The following is a 24,016-nucleotide window of genomic DNA, read 5'->3' as shown; positions in this document are numbered from 1 at the left end:
ATGTGTGTCACTGCAGCGAAGATCCACTTGTACATTAAGGTCTGTAAGAAATTGAATCCTTAAGAGCATATTAGCGAAAATGTTTTACAAAATGTGTCAGAAAGAGAGGAAGAGGGATCTGGGCAATGTGATTCAATTATATCATGTCAGTGGGGTTTATTTGATGCCTTGTGCTTTCGACTGGCAATGCCTTTACAGTAATTATGTGTCTGTCAAGTTTCTCATTCGCAATCAGTGGTATACATTATTATGTACCATTAAATATGCGCGCCGGATGATCTGCATCGTGGTTTCTCATTTTGAAAGAACTATTAAGGCTAATATACTATATGTTGGTTGTTTTTCCACTTTTAACTCCTTAAGGGCCCGTTCAGACTAGCGTGTTTTCTCGCGCATATACGCGCGCACAAAACTGCGCTCCTATATAAAACTATGGAGTTCCTATGAAGTGTTCACATGGGCGTGTTTTTAGTGCGTGCGAACGCGCGCAGCAACGAATAAAGGACACGCGTGGCAGTTTGGTCCGTACTGCGCAGCTCTTAACATTGGCTCCTATGGGACACGCTGCACGCGAGTCCGCTCGTGTGAACGACCCAATAGACAGCAATGTAATTTTTTTTTCTTTTTTATGCTAAAGCTAAATGCTTTTGTGTCTTTCCCTTTGCATAAAGCACTGCATGTTGTGTTCCGGATGTGTTTGGTTGTAAACACCAATAAACGATGTGCAGCCTGTTATATAAAGGAAGACACTTAGTAATCCAAAGTTCGCTGGGGCGCGAAAAATCGTGTGTCTCACAACTATCAATACTTAACCCTTTCCAATCCACTGTCTTACGTCTTCAGACATTCTGATTGAAGGCTGTACAGCTCCGATGTCCGAAGACATCCGACAGGGTATTCTTACTGTATATTACTGTTATTGGGGGCCTTTCCGGCATGTCACATACTGCAGTCCTGGCTCTAGCCAGGAGATGGTGCCATTGTAAAATTTCAGAAAGAGAAAGCTCCCTAGGAAACCCTGAATCCAAAATTGGATTGTAAAGGGTTAAAATACTGGCACCGTGTATATTGGCTGGGATGCTGATACAGCTCAAGGTATGAAGCGCATCTACATGCGCTCCATGCAGCCAACATCACATTTGCTAACACGCATATGTAAAGCACGGACCTTCGTTCACGCGCATTTTTGCGTGCACGTTCAAACGCGCGCATGTGCGCACGCATTAGCGCATACGCATACGCTCGTCTGAACGGGCCCTAAGGACCAGGGTCTTTTGGTCCTAAAGGACCAGACATTTTTTAGAGGATTTTACCCATGTGGTGGTATTATTGCGCTATTTTTTATCTTCAGCTACCAAAATAATTTTTGGCTGCAATGTATTTTTTTCCATGACCTATACGCTATTTTTTAAATAGTTTTTACTTAACTGACTTTTTTTTCCCCCAATTTTTTTTGTTTTATTAGGGGTATAAAAAAAGTTTTTATATTTTTAGTTGTTTATTTTTTAATTAGTATAGTTACACTAAAATTAACCCTTGTAATCTAATTTTGGATTCAGGGTTTCCTACGGGGCTTTTGTCTTTGTGCCATTATACAATGGCGCCATCTGCTGGCTAGAGCCAGTACTGCGGTATGGGACATGATGGAGAGGCCCCCCTACCACAGAGCAGCCAGTAATATACAGTAAGAACACCCTGCCGGACGTCTTCTGATGTCTTCTGAGTTGTACAGCCTTCAATCAGAATGTCTGAAGACGTCAGACAGTGGATTGGAAAGGGTTAAAGTACAGGAATGAGTTCCTCATTTTGTTTCGGATGTTCTGATAAATAATTTTATCAGATTATAGGGCACATATGGCAACTGTTTTGATTAGCGTCGGCAGTGGGTCATTTTCTTTTTAGATATATAATATATATAATTTGTATTTTATTCTGTTAATTTTTTTTAACTTATTTTTGTAACTATTTTTTTTTACATCTGTATCTCCCATGACGTCATTTAAGATCTCTGGGGGTCATTTACATTGTCTTTTTTTTTATTATTTCACACTTTTCCATTATAAGTGCTGCATCTATAGGTGCCCCAGTTTCAGGAAAAAACATCCCCTATAGTGACAGTAGTTACTAAGGGGGCCTTTACACTGGCGGTAAAATCGTACAGTTTTGCACAATGCAAGAGTGAGTGAAAACGCAGAATTATGGAACTCAGCGCTGAGCCAATCAGGGGGCAGGTCTGACTCACACCCCCTTCACACCCACTGCAGGCCAGCCGCGCGGAACTCCGGCTGCCGGGAGCAGGTGAGTATATATATTTTTTTATTTTAACACTTTTCTGGATGAATTGCACGGAAGGGCTTATATATTGAGGCCCTTCCCGACAATTCATCCCAGGCTCGCCCGCAGTGCATTGCTTTCAATGGAGCCAGCTGTATTGCCGGCTCCATTAAATGCAATGCGCTGGACAGCTCTGGCCCATTTCTAATGAAACACGGCTAGGAGCAGATTTTCGGGCGATTTTCGGGCATCGGTCACGCGATTTGCAGATGCGCATCCGTCATGCGATCCGCAAATCACGTGAAAAAACGCCCGTCTGACTAAGGCCTAACAATGTGGAGTGAAAAAAAACACCACGGCATGCTCTATCTGTCTGGATTTTGCTTTTTTTTTTAGCTCCCATGTTTCCCTATAAAGCCTCCTTTTTATCGCATTGCAATGCATAAACTTGTGATTTTCGTACGATGCGATAAATTTTAACATGAAAAAGTCCTATTATATGTCTTGCGTGAAAATTGCAAGAGGCAGTGATGTTTTAGGGCTCAGTCACACGGGCGACGATCCGCCCGTGTTTATGCACAATAAGACGGCTGCACCACGTGCATACAACTCTCTGCATGACCGGCTCCATTGCCGGCCATGTGTTTTTTTACCGGCCGGTGCAGAGAGTCGTCCGCACCTGCAGTGCAGTGGTCAGAATCGTACAGAAACACGGGCGGATCGGCACCCGTTTGACTGAGCCTTTAGTGAGAAACAGCAGCGCTAATGCTCAAAAATCATGTGGACACAGATTTTCTTGCGGCGATATCACAATTGCTAGTGTGAAGGAGCCTTTAAAGAGCTGATCATGATCTGTAGGACCCTGCAGCTCAGATATGCCAGGTGGCACCTGGCAGTCATGTGATCACTGGGTCGAATAGCAAGTCTTCTAGTTTGAATGCTCTGCACAAGTGCTGATGACCTTAGCAGTGACATCAGCACTCAGCAGTCGTTGAAAAGACTGTCGGCCATTGTAAAAGGGCCTTTAGGAAAAATTCTGCAAGTGTCAATGAAAATAAGCCAGAGGGGCAACATGCAAAGGTATTTCCACATTGGTTTGCCATTTGTATTTTGTATATTCAAAATAGCTGATGCCTTTGCATTACAACTATTATCACTAATTCCACTAAGTAACTTTCGTGAGCATGGATATTTATATGTATAGATTGCAGTCATTGTTCTTGGACAAGAGCTCTTCCCTTAAGTGGATGCATTTTCCCTTACAGTCACAGTCCTGAGACGGACTATCCACTAGTATGTACACAAGAGCATTTGTATGCATGGGATGAGGGGAGTCCTGTGATCAGGTTGGGATGGAGAGCATAGAAGCAGGATGGGTGGGAAAGAGATTAAAATAGTTGGTGTTGGGTATTATCCTTATTCTCCGTCGTAGCACATTCCAGAAAACTAACGCAGCTCAAGAAAAATCTTGGAAATGGGAGTATGAGGTTTGCAGTACAGCTGAACTTAGTTTGAGGTCATTGGCTGAATGGAGAGCATGTGTGGGTCTGTAGACATAGATGAAGGAGGAAATACAGGATGGTGTAGCACTGTGGAGAGCTTTATGGATGAGCATGATAAATTTAAATTATATTGTATAGTGCACAGGCAAATGCAATGACTGGCACAGTGTGGAGGTGTAGTGACCTGGATTGGCACTACAGAATAAAAGTACTTTACCTGCAAGTTAAGACCAACTGTTCTAACTACCAGTTAATGTAACAAAGGGTAGTTATGCTGAACTTCATTTAATAAGAAGTGGAAGTTAAGGTTGTTTAGACACGTTGTAAATCAGTTAGTTAGCAGCTGAGCTGTGACAGGCCCCCAGGGTGAGAAAAAAAGGAGGGGGCTTCTTCAGCTTTATTTTTGAGTACCGCTGTTTTTTTTATGATAAACAATGTTAGAAGACGGAAGTGAAGGGCAGAGTGGAGCGCGGCAGTAAGCCGTTCAGTCAGAAGGGAGAGAGGACCGAGATGGACACAGTGGAAGCTGACAGCCATGTGAAGTCCCAGCTTCTCCTTCCGCTCTGCACTGCTGTAATTAGAGACACGTTATGTAAACTTTCAAGAAATCCTGTGTGCAGCTGCTCATAAATTAGTCCAACGCTAAGAGAGATTGTTCGTTTTTCCAAACCTGATGTCCGTTCAAGCCAGCTGAGCTTTCTACCGGACGACAGCTTCAGACAAGTAGTAGAGAATCTTCATAGAATTTTGTGAGTACTCAGGGTGGATTCAAACACGCTTCTATTAGAAACATTGGTTCACTATGGTGTGTTCACATGTCCGTGTTTTACAGGCGTGCAAACACACGTACCTGCAAAACATAGGACTTGCGTGCATCATAGGTCAGTGGTGCGTGTCCATATTCCCCAACTGGGAGTCCCCTTGTCACTGAACACTGTGACAGTAGTGTCACAGTGATCAGTCTTGAGAGGACTCCTTGCAGGAAGTAAAGAATCCCCTGCCACAGCTGTCACATCTGTGACAGCTGTGGCAGAGGATTTCTTCATCCCTGCGGCTGCTGGCAAACCCTGCAGGGATTTTCGGGAAAGGGCTTTAAATATAAGGCCTTTCCTGAAAATCATCCCCAGAAGGTGTTAAAAATAAAAAAATAAATTATACTCTCCTCAGCTGCCCAGGCTCAGGCGCGTCTAGCCTGTCTTCTCCCTGCACTGCTCTGAAGCTCTTTCAGCAGGGAGGAATTTAAAATCCCCGACTGCTGAAAGGGCTGTATCTGATTGGCTGAGTGCTCAGCCAATCACAGGCAGCTCTCAGCCATTCATTGAATGACAGCTGAGTGCTGCCTGTGATTGGTCACTGCACTCAGCCAATCACAGGCAGCACCTGGCCATTCATTGAATTCAATGAATGGCCAAGCACTGCCTGTGATTGGCTGAGTGCTTTTTAGTAGTGAATGGATGATGTCTCAGGAAGTGATGTATAATTTGGTGTCATCAATGTAGAGATGGTAGTTAAACCAACTCTGCTGACCGTTTGTCCAATAGGGGTTGTGTAAAGAGAAAAAAGGAGCGGGACAAGGACTGAAACCTAAGGAACCCCAACAGCAAGAGGAAGAGGAAACAAGTTAGAGCTAAGGAATGATACACTGAACAAGTGGCCAGAGAGGTAGGAGAAAAAACGGGAAAAGAGCGTTATCTCTCAGGCCTATTGAGCGGACAAACTGAGGAGGAGTTGGTGCTCTACAGTGTCATATTCTGCAGAGAGCTCCAGGAGGATCACTAGAGAGTATTCCCCATTAAATTTAGCTGTCAAGAGGTCATTTGACACTAGTCATTGGTGTTTGTCAGCACTCTTCGTGTTTGGCATGTGCTACATTTTCTGCTTCCATTATTCTCATAGTTCAGCTCCTACAATGGAGTCAAACAATGGAAAACCAATGTTGAGATGTGAACATAGCTTCAGCAGTAAAGTCTACCTCTATGCAATGTCTGAAGAACTTCCTAATGAATAACTACAATGGGTAACTAAAGTTTGCCTTTCTTTCTTAGATGATTTGTTTCCAAAGGGGAAATGATACAAATCCTGACACCTTCAAACTTTGGGAGTAACATTTATCATAATGTTGATTTTTTGGGGGAAATGCTCAAGTAAAACTCCAGTCAACTTTTCATAATTGAGCTACCAGGGCCATTTAATATAACAAGACACCATTTTATTTTCACTCTGGTCCCTCAAATGCAAGTATCTAAGGTGCTATGTGCCACTAGATGACCTTAAAACCACTAGCAATAGCAAAATGACTGTCTGTTCATGGAGTATACAGAAGATGTTGCCAAAGTTACACCCCCTTTCTGACATCAGTTTCTGCTCTGTAACTATTGATTGCAGCTGCCCCAAACTGACTTTCTATTCTGCCTGCCTCCTGCAAACACACAGTTCCATTTTAGATGATTTTTATACTGTCTTGGTACCACCGGGCACAGGTCTGTGGTGATATCACAACATCAGTCCCGGGTCACTTGTTGCGCATTTCATTTAGTGCTGGATGTCAAGGCAGAAACATAATGATTGACAGACCATCAAGCGAGTAAGTAGTTTTCTTAGGGTTGTTTAGCCGTGTGCATTGTATTGTTAAAACTTGATAGGTGGTCAGAACATGGTTTGTCTGTGAAGAAAATAAAGATGCATCAGGACGGATGCAATTTTACTGCACTATGCAAATAAGGGAGATGGAATAAACCCTCCATCTCCCTTATTTGCATATTACCCAGAGGAGTGCGCATGGCCACTTGAGTCTCCTTACGTAGTTTATAGTTGCTCTCCCTAAGGAGAAAAGATAGCGTTTACTGCACTATATATGCTGCTCAAGACTTGTCTTTGTATTGAATGAATTGGATTTTGGAATCAGATCCTCAACTTGAGCATACATTGCTCTTCTTCTCTGGTATAGGGTATAAAGATTGTGCTGCTGACTGAACTGTTTTTTGGAGGTCTATACGGATGTGACATATATGCAGAGTGAATGTAGGAAGTCGGTCAGCTGCAGCTTCAGCCAATAGCTGTAGAGTAGGAAGTGATGTCAGACAAGGAGAGCCATTTTGGCAACTCTTTGTTAATAATTTGGTTATTGATTTAGGTATTAAGGACAGAGAACCTTGAAATTTGTGTGACAGACAGAAAGAGTTAATGACCCTAGTTAATTCCCTTAGGTTCTTAAATGACTGTAGTAGTTTTTTTTTAAATTTATGTAAAATTGTAAGGTTTTCCACTTTAGGGAAAAACAGGCTCTAATTTTTCTACTCCTTGACCCCTTTGCCCTCACTGCACAGCAATAAAGAATTCATTAAAGTGTAATAAAAAAAAACTTTTTGGCTTATATATTGTCATCATAGGCCAACAAGTTCACTCGACAAGTTAACTTCTAGTTTGATGTCTTCAATTTACAGCAACAAGACTTATAAAAACATTGCCTACAAATGATGCCAAAGAAATGGAGCCATAGTAGGAGCTATAACTCGTAATCCAATATTAATAATAGTTATGTTATGCTTTATGTAGAAACAAGACAGAAGGTCTGGGATTAATGGAAGAAAGGTCACACTGGGCTACATTACCATTAAAATCAAGTGTGGTGCGTTGAAAGCCCCAGTCAACTCATCATGGCATATTATTAAATCAATGGAAAGCTATGAAGCTATAAAGGTCATATTCTGCCTTTTTATGAAGTACTGTATATGAAGCATTCATTACTAGTGCTGATCTTATATTACATTTTGTTGTTACAACTAGCAAAACTCAGAAGGTAAATCAGAAATTAGACATGGAAATATAGGACAGTTGCTATGACCCAACGTGGTCATTCAGGTAATGTGAACCATTGAATGATGACCCAATTTGGAACCTAAGTCATAGGTAGCATTTAGCCTCCCCTAAAATTTAAGGGAAGAGATGGTAGGACTGATTTTCTACATCGTCAAGCATTCTTCAGTATTTCAATGGTATATTCATTGCATGTAGTAGTATTCAAGTGGAGCTATGTTGACCATTTATGGTTTCATTAGTGTAACGGACAATTTGTTAGTGGCTAGGCACGCTCCAGTGTATATAGGTTTATAGACCCATTAAAGGAAACGCTCTACTGAGAGTTGTATTTTCTCTGGACACTTTTGTACAGTTCTATAGTAAGATGCTCATTGGATTCAGTTAACTTTTTATCATTTCCCAACATGCTGAAGGCATCTCAGAAAACATAAAAAGAAAAGTTGGGTATCGTGTTAGCCAGTAGAACAAAATGTTGTCACTCTCAGTAAGAGAAACAAAATAATATTATAGATATGACATATTTTGATGACGAATAAGAAGAAATGAAGTTACAGCAGGTTTTCAAGGGTACTTGGCCTTTTCGGCTGATTGGTATAATGTTTATACCAACCTGATGAAGAAGCCTAAGTAGCATTGAAATCTTGCTGTAACTTCATTTCTTTTTGATAGCCATTAAAAGGTATCATATCTACAAGATTTTGTTTCTCTGTGGCCTTAGTCAGACGGGCGTTTTTTCGCGCGATTTGCACATGCGCATGCGTCCGGCGATTTTTTAAAACCATTGCTTTGCAATGGTATCGGACACATGAGCGCTTTTTATGCGCTCGTCCGATAAATTATAGAACAGAAATCGCAGATCGCACCTATCTGCGATCTGCGATTCCTGTTCTCTTCTCTATATGCACTCAATGGGGCCGGCGGCAGCAACGCCGACCCCATTGAGAACATATAGAAGACAAATCATTCTTCTCTGCCACAGCGCTGAGCCAATCAGGGGGCAGGTCTGACTCACACCCCCTTCACACCCACTGCAGGCCAGCCGCGCGGAACTCCGGCTGCCGGGAGCAGGTGAGTATATATTTTTTTTTATTTTAACACTTTTCTGGATGAATTTCAGGGAAGGGCTTATATATTTAAGCCCTTCCCAACAATTCATCCCACACTCGCCCACAGCACATTGCTTTCAATGGAGACGGCTGTATTGCCGGCTCCATTGAATGCAATGCGCTGGACAGCTCTGGCCCGTTTCTAATGAAACGCGGCTAGGAGCAGATTTTCGGGCGATTTTCGGGCACCGGCCACGCGATTTGCGGATGCGCATCCATCATGCGATCCGCAAATCGCGTGAAAAAACGCCCGTCTGACTAAGGCCTTAGTGTTTTCACTGGGGCAAGAATAGTCCAATATTGAGTTACAACTTCTTCACTTGTTTGGACTTAAAACTTAACTTTTAATAATACAACTTAAAAAATTAAAATAACCAATGTGAAAACACACATAGAAAACTTTGCAAGTTTGCTCAAAAACCTGAAGGAAAGTTCTTCGAAAACTGGGTGAGAATTCCCGCAATGACTCAATCATCAATATCATCTCTCTAGCCACAAGGCAAGTGCAGCCTTCTCTACCTCAACCAGTCCAGCAAAACAAAAGCAGAGAATGAACCCTTCCGAGGAACAACCTGATGCGAATGTGACTTTTTAAAAATACCCTTTTTTAAAACTTTATCACCTGCTATTGTGGACATTTTCAATGATATTCTTGTTAATGATGCATCAGTTCCAGGTACCTCTATGAAAGCAATGTTGTAAGCACTGCAAATATCCTTACAATCCAACTTTGCTCAGCTTATCCTACCTCTTAGCTCAGTTATTGATGATGATGAGAAACTAATCAGCCACATGGAGACTAAAATGGCTGAATTTGCATTGTCAGATAGTAACCATCTAGACTTGCACTACTACTTGAATCAGGACTTGAAAGACTCCAAAATAAAGTGGCAGACATGAAGGACAGGTCCAGCTGCAACAACATTAAGTTCCGAAGCATCCCAGAGATAGTCTCCACCTCTGAATTGATGCATTACTTGTAGAATCTCATGAAATCAGTATTACCAGAATGCTACTTGCAGGATCGTATAATTGATAGGGTGCACAGACTCCCAAATCCTAAATATCTAGTGCATCATATACCGATAGATACTCTGGCTTGCATTAATTTATTCTATATCAAAGAAAAGCTGTTGGAGGTGGCCAGAAAAATGAGCCTATTAGCTAAGTCCTTACTTATGAATTTATCTGCTGCAGCTTTGGCACAAAGGCGAGAACTTCTCCCTATCACCAAAACATTTAGAGACACTAAAATAGCATACAAATGTAGATTCCCGGTGTGCCTAGTAATAACCCACAGTGACACTACCTTCATTTTTAAATCATTGGATGAAGGAATTGGTCTCTTACGACAATGGAACTTAGATGTCTCCTTGCTTTCTAGGGATCCTAGACCACGTAGATGGGGAAAGCACACCGTGAAATCTCACAAACAAGTTCATTGCTGACTTCCAAATCTACCCTGCTTGAATAATGCTATGAAACATCCATAATTCGGAAGCACCAAGGAACTTTTACCACCACCCATGGAAATAAGTTATGAAAGAACTGCTACATTTCCCTTCTCATCCGCAAATTTGTGAAGGACTGTTCATTACGTTTTCCTGTCTCTTTTTTTTCTTTTCTCTTTATTGAATACCAGGTATGACCATTGGCTGACTTGGCGTAAGAAAATTGCTCCTACAATGACAACTATGCACAGTTTTTACAGCAAAAGACTTATTGTATTTACTGTTAAACACGGTGCTTAAAGTAGTATCATAAATGTTAAAGGGCTCTACAGCCGACAAAAACAGGCATTTGTGGGATAATGTTAAAAAGCTGTCCCCTGATATATTTTGTACACAAGAGACACATTGCATATAAAAAGATGCCTTCCGTACAAAACATATCCCAAAATTTTTCAAACTTATTGTTCTACTAAATCGAGAGGTGTTGTTACGATCGTGTGGGCAAACTAAGCATGGGGCCCACACGATCGCGACCAAAGGAGGACTGGATGAGTTCACGGGTTTCTGGCAAACTGACCCTGTGCTACAGCGGAGGAATGGCCTGGCCCTACCTAAGCGGGGACATTGCCCCAGTAAGGGCAGCCCAGCGGTCTTTGGATCTGGGCTCTAGCTGATCCTAGGAGCCACGCATCAGAACAGGACACATTCACATGCCACGTGACAGGGCCTGAACAATAGGACACACAGAGCCAGAATACACAGCATACAGCAGCCACAATGCAAACACTAATAGCAGATGATAAGCTGAATATAAATGCGAGGTGTTAGTTCATACATTGGCCAATGAACTTAAGCTGCAAGCCCCGGCAAGGCCCCTTGTATCTTGCAGTCCCTACACTAGCAAGACACATCTACTAGAGGGCCCTAGGGGCAACCTAGCGCAGACATAGCAAACAAACTCAGCAGACCAAACTGACACAAAATAAATGTACAAACGGACATGAACCACAAGACACAGATCCCACAGCAAGCTGCAACAGAACAGGTAACAGGACACATGTCACAGATACATCCAAACAGTACAAGACCAACTTCAGACTGACCAGGAACTGGGTTTATATGTGAGCACAGACCCAGGAGATTGGCTAGCATGAAGTACCACACCCAGCCAGCTTAATCATTAACCCTGAGAGTGCTGTGCTGCTGGAAGCACAGTAGCACAGCATGTCTCAGCAGCACACATAACAAGTGTTCTTGCTGCGATAAAAGATTCTGTAGCATTTCGGCTAATTCAAGAGACAAAAGGCAGATATGTTATATTGATCTGTTTCATAAATAATACAGATATTATGGGAATAAAGCATACTCCAGAAGATTTTCCTGATTTGCTCCAGATTGGTTATAATGAGAAGCTTCATGCATGAATATATGTATTTGAACTCACGGATACTCTCCATCAACCCCCATACCCTTCTGGTTTATTGAAAGGAAGTACAATACAGTAATACTGAATATGACACACCAATTACATGCATGCCCCTCCCAACATCTTAACAATTCATAATTGGCCTAGTATGTAATGACGCTGATGATTAACATATGTTTATGCCCCAGGTGTATGTTGCTATGTGAACACGTAATTCCTATATACCCAAGTAGCATAGACTTTATTAATATTCCATTCTAGACCAAGGAATCCAAGGGAGGAGATAAGAAGCAGCCCCCCTCCTTCTTATGAGTGGTGGGCATCTCAGGTCTTTCTCATAAGAAACACATCTCAGGACTTTGTTAAGTCTTGGGAATTGTGTGTAGGAGTGTGTTGCAGATACTAGCACAAGAATGCAATACACATATAGTGTACAGTATTAAACCAGTTAACCATTTCATTGCTAGCTATTTTCTATGAAGGTGGATATATGAATATATATTATTATTACTGCAACACAGTGTATACTTTAGCTTCAATCTAGGCTCATAACAAAAAACAAAGAGGTTTTACGCATAAAATCCAAGTATTCTTTCAAAATGCAAACAAAGAAATTTAGTTATTTGCAACAATTTCAACACAGTCTCAGATAGTGTTAACACCACCTCCAACTTGTGCAGTCAGTCCCAATTCCTAAGTGAAATATAGTGGAAAGAAGACCTTTTCAATGTTGACGAGCAATGCATAGCTCCAAGAGGGATAACTCCTTCCATGATATGAATCTCAGAGGGGTTTTCTACATCAGTGGAGATTATGAGATATGAGAAACCCAGAGCAGAGGTAACACGCTGGCCTGGTGTTGACTCCCTAACATCAATTTAGAAACTATAAACTTTCACATTCCTTGTCATTGGACTAATTGTTTTCTGTTATGCTCATTACTCCCTGGTATTTATCAAAGTTCTATTAGTCCCAACATGTCTGTGCTCTCTTAGCCTGTCTCTGGTATTTATCTAGTGCAAATTAAGTGCACCATGTTCGTGCCCTCCCAGGTGATAATGCCTATATATTAAATACATCTTTAGATTTGTTCCCTTATGCCTGAGGAAGGTTTGAAAGCTCACAAAAACACCATGTATTTTTGTTAGCCATTAAAAGCTATCATATCTACAAGATTTCTTGCTTTCTCTTACTGAGAACAATCACACCTTATTTGGGGATTGATATGCTTTTGTTAGATAGAAATCTACTTTTACTTTCCCAAGAGTCAACAATTGAAACAATCACCTAGTCTGATCATGTTGCAAACTCCTTGACCCTTGCTGAACACTACAACCAACCACCAACATATATTTGGCATAGTAATGATTCGTTATTACTTCAGGTGGAACATAAGAACAATCTGGAGAGAGATTTAAAGTACTACTTTACTCATAATATATTCCCTGATGTGAACCCTCATATCTTGTGGAACGCTTGTAAGTCATACATAAGAGGTTCTTTCATCGGAATAGGACACCATGTGAAAAAAGAAAGGACTAAAACATTAAATGATTTACTTAACAAAATAAAGGATTTTGAATCATGAAATAAACGGAAGCAAATACTCCAACAGGCAGAAGAGCTCTTTCAATACAGACATAATCTTCAAAGTCGCTTACTACAAAAATATGAGAGGAAATTAAAAAGCACTAAGGCCCAATATTATTCTCAAAATAATAAGTCTTGAAAGTTTATGGCATCTCATCTTAAAGCCCAAGATCTCAAATCACGAATTCCATAGTGGTCAAAATAACAAAGGTAAACTCACAAATCCCATAGAAGTAGCAAATAGTTTTCAGGATTATTATTCATTCTCATACAATCGTAAAGACGACCCTTTTATGTTCCCAAGTGCAACACAACGATTCAAGAGTTTCTACAAAAAAAAAATCAACTTGCCTACTCTTTATGAAAGTCAACAGGAAGCTTGATTCAGCTATTATGGTAGCAAAGGTCCTCAAACATATGAAGTACCTACCAGTTGGCAAACCATCCGGCCTAGATTCTTATTATAAAACCTTTCAAAATCTCTTGTCTCCGCATTTGTGTAAGGTCTTTTAAATGGCGGCTACAGAAGGGTCCTTTCCTAAAGAAAATCAACAAGCTTTAATAGTTACCCTTCCTAAACCAGGGAAACAACCAGATACCCTCCAGAATGGCCTACATCACTATTAAACACGGATATCAAAATGTATGCAATAATTTTAGCCTCTAAACTAGCACCTTTCTTGCCTTATTTGATAAAAAAAAGATCAAATTGGTCTTGTGAGGGGTTAAAAAGCATTAAATGCTAGAAGGGTCCTAGAACTCACATTATATCAAATTCTTAAAAATTCCTGCGTCTTTTCTTGTTCTGGATGCCGAGGAGCCATTTGATTGTATTAACTGATAGTATGCCTTCATGGCTCTAGATAAAATAGGCTTCAGCTGTCTTTTTCTCAATGCCATATCAGCATTGCACTCAAACCCTTTGGTACGATTATTCACCAATGTTACTTTATCAGATAATTTGAAAAATTTCCAATGGTACTATGCAGGGTTGTCCTCTATCCCTGATAATCTTTATACTGGCCATGGAACCATTAGGTCAAGCTCTTAGAGAAAATTCCTCTATCAAAGGAACAGAGATCGGCGATCATTCTCATCTTATATCGATATATGCCATAGATCTTATTCTAACGCTATCAGATCCCATACCCTCCACTGACAATGCATTGCAGATTATAAAAGAATTTGGACAGATATCTTACTACAAAGTAAATGCACAAAAAACCCACATCTTGCACGCAAGTATTCCTAATGGCATGCTTCAATATCTTCATAATAAACATCACTTTGGCAAAATGAAGGCATAAAATACCCACGCATAGCAATAACTGCCTCACATGCAAAACTTTATCAACACAATTTTGATCATATGTTGAAAATATTACAAGGAGACTCACAAAGACTAAATGTCGAAATTTTAGATGATATGGATGGGTAGAATTGCCACCAGTAAAATGTTTTTATTGAGAGAACTCAAATATTTATTCTGCATTCTTGCTATTGAACTACCACAATGTTTTGTTATAAGCATGAACAAAATCCAATCTCAATTTGTTTCATCAGAAACCACGTTTGACCTGGTAGGACCATACTTACAAAAGACAGATGGACAGGAGGTTTAAGCCTCCTGGAGACTAAAGACTATTATATAGCTACAGTAGTCTCCCAATTGGCTCCATGGTGGAGATCTGAGCACCACAAGCATTGGATCCATATCAAATACTACCTAGCCTCTTTTGTCCCGTTTAAATCTTTACTTACAATTCCTCTATGGCATCTACATTTGCCTCCCCACCTCTCTCCGCTGACTCAAACATCTCTAAAAATATGGAACAATTCCATAATGTGACAAAATTCCAAAGCTCCCTCCCAAAAGAATATATTACTTTAGACTTGCTTCAATATGCCATCCCATATCTGAATATTTCAAAGTGGAGATCATCAGGTATTTTTACACTCACACACATACTGAGAGAAGAATCTCTTGTTTCATTCAAGCAACTAAAATCTCAACATCATTTGACTCCATGGGCCCAATACAAATATTTGCAAATACAGCACCTCCTACAAGTACATAAACCTCCATTATTTCAGGGCAATTTAAATATATTTCAAATTTTCTCTAAGGAAATTAACAGATTAATATACACATTGATTCACGGATGAGCTGTCTTCCAAAAAGCATACCCATTACCCACTAAGAGTATGGGAGGAGCAAGACTAGAAATCAGCGACAAAGAATGGAAACAAGCTCTCTCGCTCTAACTTATAAAGCACTGAAATGTACAATACATGTAGAAACATTAATGAAAATTACACTAAGATGGTGTTATACAACAGTTCGTCTGGCCCATATATATCCTAATTGTTCAGCTAATTGTTGAAGAAGTTGTGGCGGCAAAGGATCCGTGTTGCATATATTATGGAACTGCCCTCTTTCCATCGATATTGAGACTCCTTATTATGATTATTATTCTCTAAGGTTAAATATATAGTAACATAGTTCGTAAGGCCGAATGAAGACAATGTCCATCTAGTCCAGCCTGTCTATCCTCCTGTGTTGTTGATCCAGAGGAAGGCAAAAAAAACCAAGAGCAGAGGCCAATTAGCCCTTTTGGGGAAAAAAATCCTTCCCGACTCCCTACTGGCAATCAGACTGTTCCCTGGATCAACCCCTAATAGTTCCTACCTGCCTGTATACCCGGATTAACAATTAACCTAAGATTTATAACCTATAATATCCTTCCTCTCCAGAGAGACATCAAGTCCCCTTTTAAACTCCTCTATGGATTACGCAGTCCATAAATCTCCTTTATTGGCATTGATAAATATCAGTTCCGAATTCTAGCCTGTAAAGTGCTAGCTATATAAAACTTAGACATTGAAAAAGTATTGACATCCCCGATATAGTGGAAACTGTCACCAAAATCAACCAGACATTTGTATATTAAAAAATGCTTGCATGTAATCCATCTTTATTGGTGAAATACCAATATATACGGAAAGCCTGGGTGTCTTGCAATCAGTGCATACCTAGGTGATCGCTGTTTATTCTTCTACCTTTGTAGACTTCTTTGCTTTTATAGGTCAGCCGTTAAATCCCAGGAGTTATATGTGTAATTTTCTTTTGCTTTACCTGGTGTTAGATACTTATCTATTTACTTCTGTTATTCCATTGTTTACATCAATAGATATTTTCTTTCTTCTTTATTCCATAACCTGCTTAACCTAAGCCCCGCGTTACATGGCTACTGAATACATTTTACTGTATTTTCTTTTACACCTCACATATTGCTTTAGTAACATTTGTACTGCAGCTTATTGTGTTATGAAAACATTTTCTAATAAATAGTATTGAAACAAAAAGATAAGTTGTTGCGTTGGGTTACATTTTTCTACATTGTTACCATGGTGTTGTTGACGGTGGGCAAGTCCCCTATTTCCCTCTTGTTTTAAGTACCAGCTATGGCTTGTGAAGGCTGAATGAACTTGTCAGGTCACAACACAGAGGTTTTTAAATTGACCTGCCAGCATTAATGCCAACATAACCTGAGAAAAGGATCAATGGGTGGCTTACCAAGGTAAGTCTTTGAAACATCTGAGTAGGACAAGGGGTGCAAACCCTAGAAGCACTACAGTATCTTCATCAACTTACCACCATACTACTCTCTGCAGCCTGACAACCTCTGTACACCTTGATCCAAGTGACCTTGGTGTCAGAAAAAGTGTCACCAGGTGAACACGCCCTTTTGTCAGTACCGTTATTTTCCTAACACTATGACCATAAGGTACCCTTACCCCTTCTTGGTTTTTGCCAAAGGTAGCACACCACCGCTATGAGGCCAGGAAGATAGAAAAGATATTTCAGACTTGGTAGTTTGGTATAACTTCTATCTCTTTCACAGCACTGTACAACCTTGGCACCATTGGTAACCTTGGATGATGGGACTGGGCATGAGTGCACCAAGATGGGGCCCACTTTATGGGCACCTTACCTTATTATTTTACACTTTTCCCTAGTACTCTACACTCTCTTCTACATACTTTCAAAATTTTAGACATAGATTGAATATTGAACTACCCATGCAGCATTTTATGTCCCTTGTCAGTCTTTGGAGAGATATTTTTGAGTAGTTTACTAATGTATTAGCAAAGTCTCTAAAAGCTAGGAAAAAAATGTTCCTCTCTTTTGTGACTCTTCATTTAGTCGCCAACCCTTATTAATTTGAATAATATACATCATCAGAAATCTCACATTGTACATATTTATTCCCTCATCCCTAGTTACCGCTCAATTCTGCAATAGTGGAGAAAATAAACATGATATATCAAGATAATAAAAGGCAAAATCTAAGATGCACTAATAGGCCATGATATCTAGCGGAAGTAAATAAACAGTTGCCAACGTTACTTCTGAACAAGTTGATGATAAGCTACTAAATAATGCACACACATCTGTTGGAAGGCAGAGATAGAGTCTCTGTACTAATAAATAAGTGAGTGTTATGGTTATTGAGGAATAGTAATAGTACATCATTATTTTTGCATGTTTTATAAATATTTACTGTAGTACAGAAATGCAGAATTCTCAAATCCATCACTGGATTTCAAGTGAAAAAAATAATTTCAACAGTTATACATATTAAATTTTCCTATGTATATCACATTGAGGTGGATTTATCAGACCCAGTGCCAGGTAGTCATATTTTCTTATCTAATTTCCCTAGGATTTAACATGGCAAAAGAGCTAATATTAACATCCCTAATTGAATAAGTTAAAGCTAGTCTGAGTTGTAATAGCGTAGTAAAACCCCTCCACATGCAGTAACATAAGAAAGTCATATACTCACCTCTCCCGGCTTTGTTCTGCACCGGGGTTTGATTTCCTGCTCTGGTCTGTATTTACAGCTGCAATTGATCACTGAGCTCTGTTATTGGCTGAGAACCAGTAAATGGGCGGGTCTGCAGCTGGAATCACAGACCGGAGCGGAGAACGGAGCACCGGGGCGGGACACAGCAGGAGCAGGGAGAGGTGAGTATATGACTAGTTCTTACGATATCATATGTGGAATGGGTTGTACCAATATATTACAACTCAGACAACCCCTTTAATGATAGCTTCACTAGTAGTTACCTAGGTACCTTTACACAGAGCAACTATCATTCACTAGTCATTCAGAAAAGTTGTTTGTTTGCTTTTTCACACAGCACTTATTGTTCATCAGTTGGCTGCTAAGATATCGTACCTGGAGGGAATTTCCATGTAAATTGGTTTGCAAGTTGTTCAAAAGCAACAACTGGGACTTTAATCAGTCAAATTTTAAACAACCAGTGACTATTATTTTTGAAGCTAAAACAAAATAGCTAGAAAGTTATCACTCGTCACCCAATTGGTGGTCTTGTTTGAATTTGCTCTTTTGACCAATAGTCATCCCAACCAAAGGTACCTTTTAGATGCTGAACAGATCAAAGCCACTATCCTTGATAGTCTAGGTCAGTGAAGAAGGTAATATTGATTACTCTATATTGAGGATAGGTCACTACTATCAGGTCCATGGCAGTCCATCGCCCGGGACACCTGGCAAACAGCTATTTTGAAGAGGCCACAGGCTGTTGTGCTTGGGTAATCCTACTCCAGTAGTTGTATGGCGTAAAAATTAATCCACATCTGCAAACCTAGTTAAAGATGTAATACATTTATCAAAATCGTGCAATATTTGATAAATATGTTGCATCTTTAAACTGGACAAGGGAAGACACGCTGCAAGAAAACTGCTGTCAAAAACTCACGTGATAATAAATTTTCCCCAGGGTGGGAAATTTGTCATCAAAGGAATTTTTAACATCACTTTTTTTTCCCCTCTGCAATGTAAAATACAAAAAAGTACTGCATTTATAGGTTATTTATTTTCTTTACTGATTTTTTTTTTTGGGGGGGGGGGGGGTTTCTTTTCTGCTTAGTTCATTTTCTTCTCAAATTAATGTAATTCCAGAAATACTTGACTTCTTAAGTACTCGATTGTTACAACTCTACTGCAATTTGAAGTCAGCAGGCAGTAGAGTTGAGCGAACATACTCTGTTGAGCTTGATGCTCGTTCGAGTATTAGCGTACTCGATGGTGCTCGTTACTCGAACGAGCATCAAATCATGTTCGACCCGCCCCAGATTTTGGCTCCTCCCTGCTGTGACGTGCCTGTTTTGGCCCCTCCCCGCTGCGACGCAGCGTGCGTCATTAGCAATTTTTTTGTCTGGCAGGCAGGGCAGGGGGAGAGAGAGAGAGAACACATGAACCAAGGAAAAAAAAAGCTCGGCACCCGGCGTCCCACATACAAAAATGCTCGAGTCTCCCATTGTAGTCAATGGGGTTCGTTACTCAAGTGGAGGTCTCGAATTTTACGAAAAGCTCGACTCGAATAACGCGGACCCGAGCATGTGGGTGCTCGCTCATCTCTATCAGGCAGTTACACAATTACTATTTGATGGAGACCCGCATGTCCCACCATTTATAGCCTCAGTCTGGACTTGAAATTTGAATTAATGTAACTTACATTGTTTCTACTAGACTCCTTCGATAAAAATTTATCATATAAAGTTGGGAAATTTGTCACATCTTAACCATTTCTAGAGATGTTCCTACATTTTTTGTCACCCACCTACTGGTGTAGAGTTCTTCAAAAATGTTGAGACTTTTTAAAGTATCTCAATTGATAAATCTGTCTAAAACCCGCATTCCACTCAAACCGAGCCCCCTTTTCTGGATGCTTTTGATAAGTCTATTGAGGCTTAACATCTGTTCTTTTTGGCTGAAGTTAATAGTTAATTTGTCTAAACTGATGTACACCAAAAACAAAGTACAACTTATGCCAGAACTCTGGCACAACACCAATAGACAATGTGCCCAACTGAGCCTGTTCTGAAAAATGTGCACATTTTTTTAATATAGAAAATTGATTTTTTTTTTCTCCTACAATTTTTTTGCTCTTTGCTTTAGGGTTGTTTGCTTTACTGCCGATGCCCTTTCAAGCAGAACAGAACAATATTGTATTCTGGCCTTGTAAACAACCTAAACGGGTTTTATGTATTCTAAAATTGCATTGTGCAAATGTTGAATAATATTGTTATGAAACATCTGTTCATCAGCGGCGCATGTACAAGGTTAATATATTTCTGCCAAGTTCTAGAAATATGTCTGTTGTTGTTGCAACAAAAATCTTGTCAGTATCACATTACCTTCGAAAGCCGCCAGTGATTGTCACAATTGCATCTGGCACAAATTCACAAATAATATTCTTCACCAGGTGCTCTACTGCTTCTGCTTCCATCTTTGATACATAGCTAGCGATGTCCTCAAAGTAGAGTAGTCCTGCAAGGCAAGAAGATATCACAGGATGAAGTATAATACACTGACTTGAATATGTTTTTGTAGACCGACCATACGTAATTACAAATTGTCCACTTATTGTAATTATGAAAAATTAGCTTATGGTTCGGAAAGAAAAATTAATTGTCACCTTTCTATTAGGGACCTTAAGCCACATATAAAGATTTCTCATATATGTGTATTAAAAATTAAGACTAAGGATAGACCGTACACCTCAACATTTTCAGAAAAACAATTTCTCTTACCTCAACACCATCATTCTGGAAATCAACGGTTGAAGAGAATCCATCACCAGGCTCATGCTGCCCGAACAATGGGATGAACCTGGGGCAACTATGGATAGTGTCCCCATGTATTTTTTACTCTGAATAACTGTAGTGTTTCACAGTAAACATACTTTGAAGTTTGACTCGGTACTTGAGTTTCGAGTCATGGAGGCAGGCCACGCTTGCCTCTTCCTATCCATGCTGGTAAACTAATAGCTCTCTCCCTATACAGAAAAGTTCTCTGTCAGTCTACATGACCCACCTCCATGACTAGGAGCTCCGTTCCCAAGTCAAACATCAAAGGATGCTTTTTCTGAAACCTCTTAGTGTTTCAGAAAAAAAATATACACTGAGGTAATAGGCATATATGTCCCAAATTTTTGATATCCATAGTTTGGGCAGCATGAACCTTGTGACAGATTCCTTCTAAAGATAATGCACTTAATGCTTAAATGACCACTTGTATATTGTATTGCCGAGTCTGAATTCTTGGCCCCCAATAGCTGTTGGTGAGGCAGTGAGACATTAATAGAAAATCCACAGAAATCCAACACTTCAAAAGAATCTTCTTTTTTAGAATAAAGTTAAAATTTGTAACATCATCTTCCAAAGAGCATATTGCTTACACTCATGCGTTTCGAACCTATGGGTTCTTGATCCTAGCATACCACACATTGCATCATGGTAACTTTTTAAAATAGCCATTGCAAATAGATCAGTCATTATGCATGCTCATTTAAAGCCATATGTCACTGTCATTGTAATGCAAAAGTAAGTACCAGATAGTTGAAAACAGTTATAACCAGTCAAGTTAAACTCAAGAACCCATGGGTTTGAAATGTGTAAGCCTGTTCACACTATGCTCTTTGGACCATGCTGTTAGAAATTTAACTTTTTATCAATAAAGGAAATTTCATTCATAGTGTTGGATTTCCAAACATTTGCTATGCTGGAAATCACCCCACTGTCTACTATGAGGAAACGACTGAAGCCTGTGCAGGCCATGACAACATGATATCTGAGCATCTCTGGCACGAGCAACCTGGCAAACAGCATAGAAAATACTAAAAGCTCCGACTACTACACTTCTTCACTGTAGCATTTCCTACTCTATGTGCCAAGTGTCATGGCAGTGATGCTCAGTTGTCATGGCCAGCACAGGCTTGAACTGAAGGATGGTAGAAGAGAGTGAGGGATCTCCAGAATGGCGGTTTTTTTACAGATGAGTAAAACTTTGAGGAATCGTACAGTACTCTGCAAAAGTGGGTAGGGGAGCAAAAAAAATGCTGCAAAGTAAGAATGCTTTCAAAAATAGAAGTGTTAAAAGTTTATTTTTGTCAATTAACAAAACACAAAGGGAAAGAACAAAAGAGGAAGGTAAATTAAATCAATATTCAGCGTGACTGCCTTTGGCTTCAAAACAGCATCAATTTTTCTTGGTACACTTACACGAAGTCATGGATTTTGTAGGATTATAGTCAGGTGTAAGTTGAAACAGTCATTAACTTGAACAAACAGCTGTGTAGGGTGAGATACAGTCAAACTCTGCTACAAAGGTGAGGTTGTGGAAGACAGTTTCATGTGACAGGCCATACGACATGGCAAGACTGAGCACAGCAACAAGACACACAGTAGTTACACTGCATCAGCAAGGTCTCTCCCAGGCAAAGAAACTGGCAACACCGGGGACTGTAGATGCAGTGGTCATCCTAGGAAACATACATCATGTTTATTTTTCTTCAAAACTGGAAAATTTTCAGCAGTGTCACCGAATCAGAACTGGCAGAAATCAGGGAAATCCAGGTAAACCTATCTACTAGTCGGAGAAGTCTGGCTAGAAGTAGTCTTCAAGGAAGAATTGCAACCAAAAAGCCACACCTTTGACATAGAAACAAGCAAAGCGATGCAACTATGCATGAAAACATAGGAATTGGGGTGCAAAAAGGCAGCTGATGCTCCTGGACTGATGAGTCAAAAATTTGTAATATTTGGCTGTAACAGAAAACAGTTTGTTCACTGAAGGGCTGGAGAATGGTACAATAATGAGTGTCTGCAGGCAACAGTGAAGCATGGTGGAGAGCTGTACAATAATGAGTGTCTGCAGGCAGCAGTGAAGCATGGTGGAGAGCTGTACAATAATGAGTGTCTGCAGGCAACAGTGAAGCATGGTGGAGAGCCATACAATAATGAGTGTCTGCAGGCAGAGGTGAAGCATGGTGGAGAGCCATACAATAATGAGTGTCTGCAGGCAGAGGTGAAGCATGGTGGAGAGCGGTACAATAATTAGTGTCTGCAGGCAACAGTGAAGCAAGGTGGAGAGCTGTACAATATTGAGTGTCTACAGCTAACAATGAAGCATGGAGAAGGTTCTTTGCAAGTTTGAGGCTGCATTTCAGCAAATATAGTTGGGAATTTGGTCAGGATTAATGGTGTCCTCAATGCTGAGACATAGAAACAGATATATATCCCTCATACAATACCATCAGGAAGGTGTCTGATTGGCTGCAAAGTTATTTATTTTGCCACAGGACAACAACCTCAAACATTCAGCCAATATCATTAACAATTATCTTCATCATAAAAAAGAACAGAGTCCTGGAAGTTCCACAGAGCCCTGATCTCAACATCATTAAGTCTGTCTAGGATTACATGAAGAGATAGAAGGATTTGAGCAAGCTGGCATCCACAGAAGATCTGTGGTTAGTTCTCCAAGATGTTTGGAACAACCACCGTGTTGATTTCCTTCAAAAACTGTGTGCAAGTGTATCTAGAAGACTTGATGCTGTTTTGAAGGCAAAGGTTGATCACACCAAGTATGGGTCACGTTGTATTTTGTTAATTGACAAAAATAAAATATTATCACTTCTATTTTTAAAGCTTTTTTACTTTGCAGCATTTTTTGCCACACCTGCCTAAAACTTCTGCACAGTACTGCTTAGTGCCACGGGGCCGGTAAAAAGCTGAATTTTCATTTTTGCCTGTAAGTTCTTTCAGGGTTATTCATCGAGTGGTTAGCCAATATACACGTTCCAAGTTCTGTAGGACCAGGACTTGAGATCCCATAATACTGATGTCACCTTGACATTTTCTACCACCTGTGCAGTGTCAGCGAGTAACAATCACAGAAGTCCATATTTATGTACAGACAGGAACTAAAAAAATCTTTGAAGTTCGTCATAATTTCCAACAAGATCAGTCAA

At 40.1% G+C, this 24,016-nt stretch overlaps 1 protein-coding gene across 1 annotated transcript in view; it reads right to left on the bottom strand.

Annotated features, from left to right (window-relative positions):
• DNTT (DNA nucleotidylexotransferase) overlaps positions 1–24,016 on the bottom strand; it is a 334,552-nt gene that overhangs the window by 215,395 nt on the left and 95,141 nt on the right. The window contains exon 7 of the mRNA XM_066598828.1: positions 20,400–20,532. Within this exon, the coding sequence (XP_066454925.1) occupies positions 20,400–20,532 (133 nt within the window). The remainder of the gene's footprint in view (positions 1–20,399; positions 20,533–24,016) is intronic.

Source organism: Eleutherodactylus coqui, chromosome 4, assembly GCF_035609145.1.
Source record: "Eleutherodactylus coqui strain aEleCoq1 chromosome 4, aEleCoq1.hap1, whole genome shotgun sequence".
NCBI classification, from domain to species: Eukaryota; Metazoa; Chordata; class Amphibia; order Anura; family Eleutherodactylidae; genus Eleutherodactylus; species Eleutherodactylus coqui.
The sequence above is the reverse complement of the archived record's forward strand: the minus strand, read 5'-3'. Positions and strand labels throughout refer to the sequence as shown.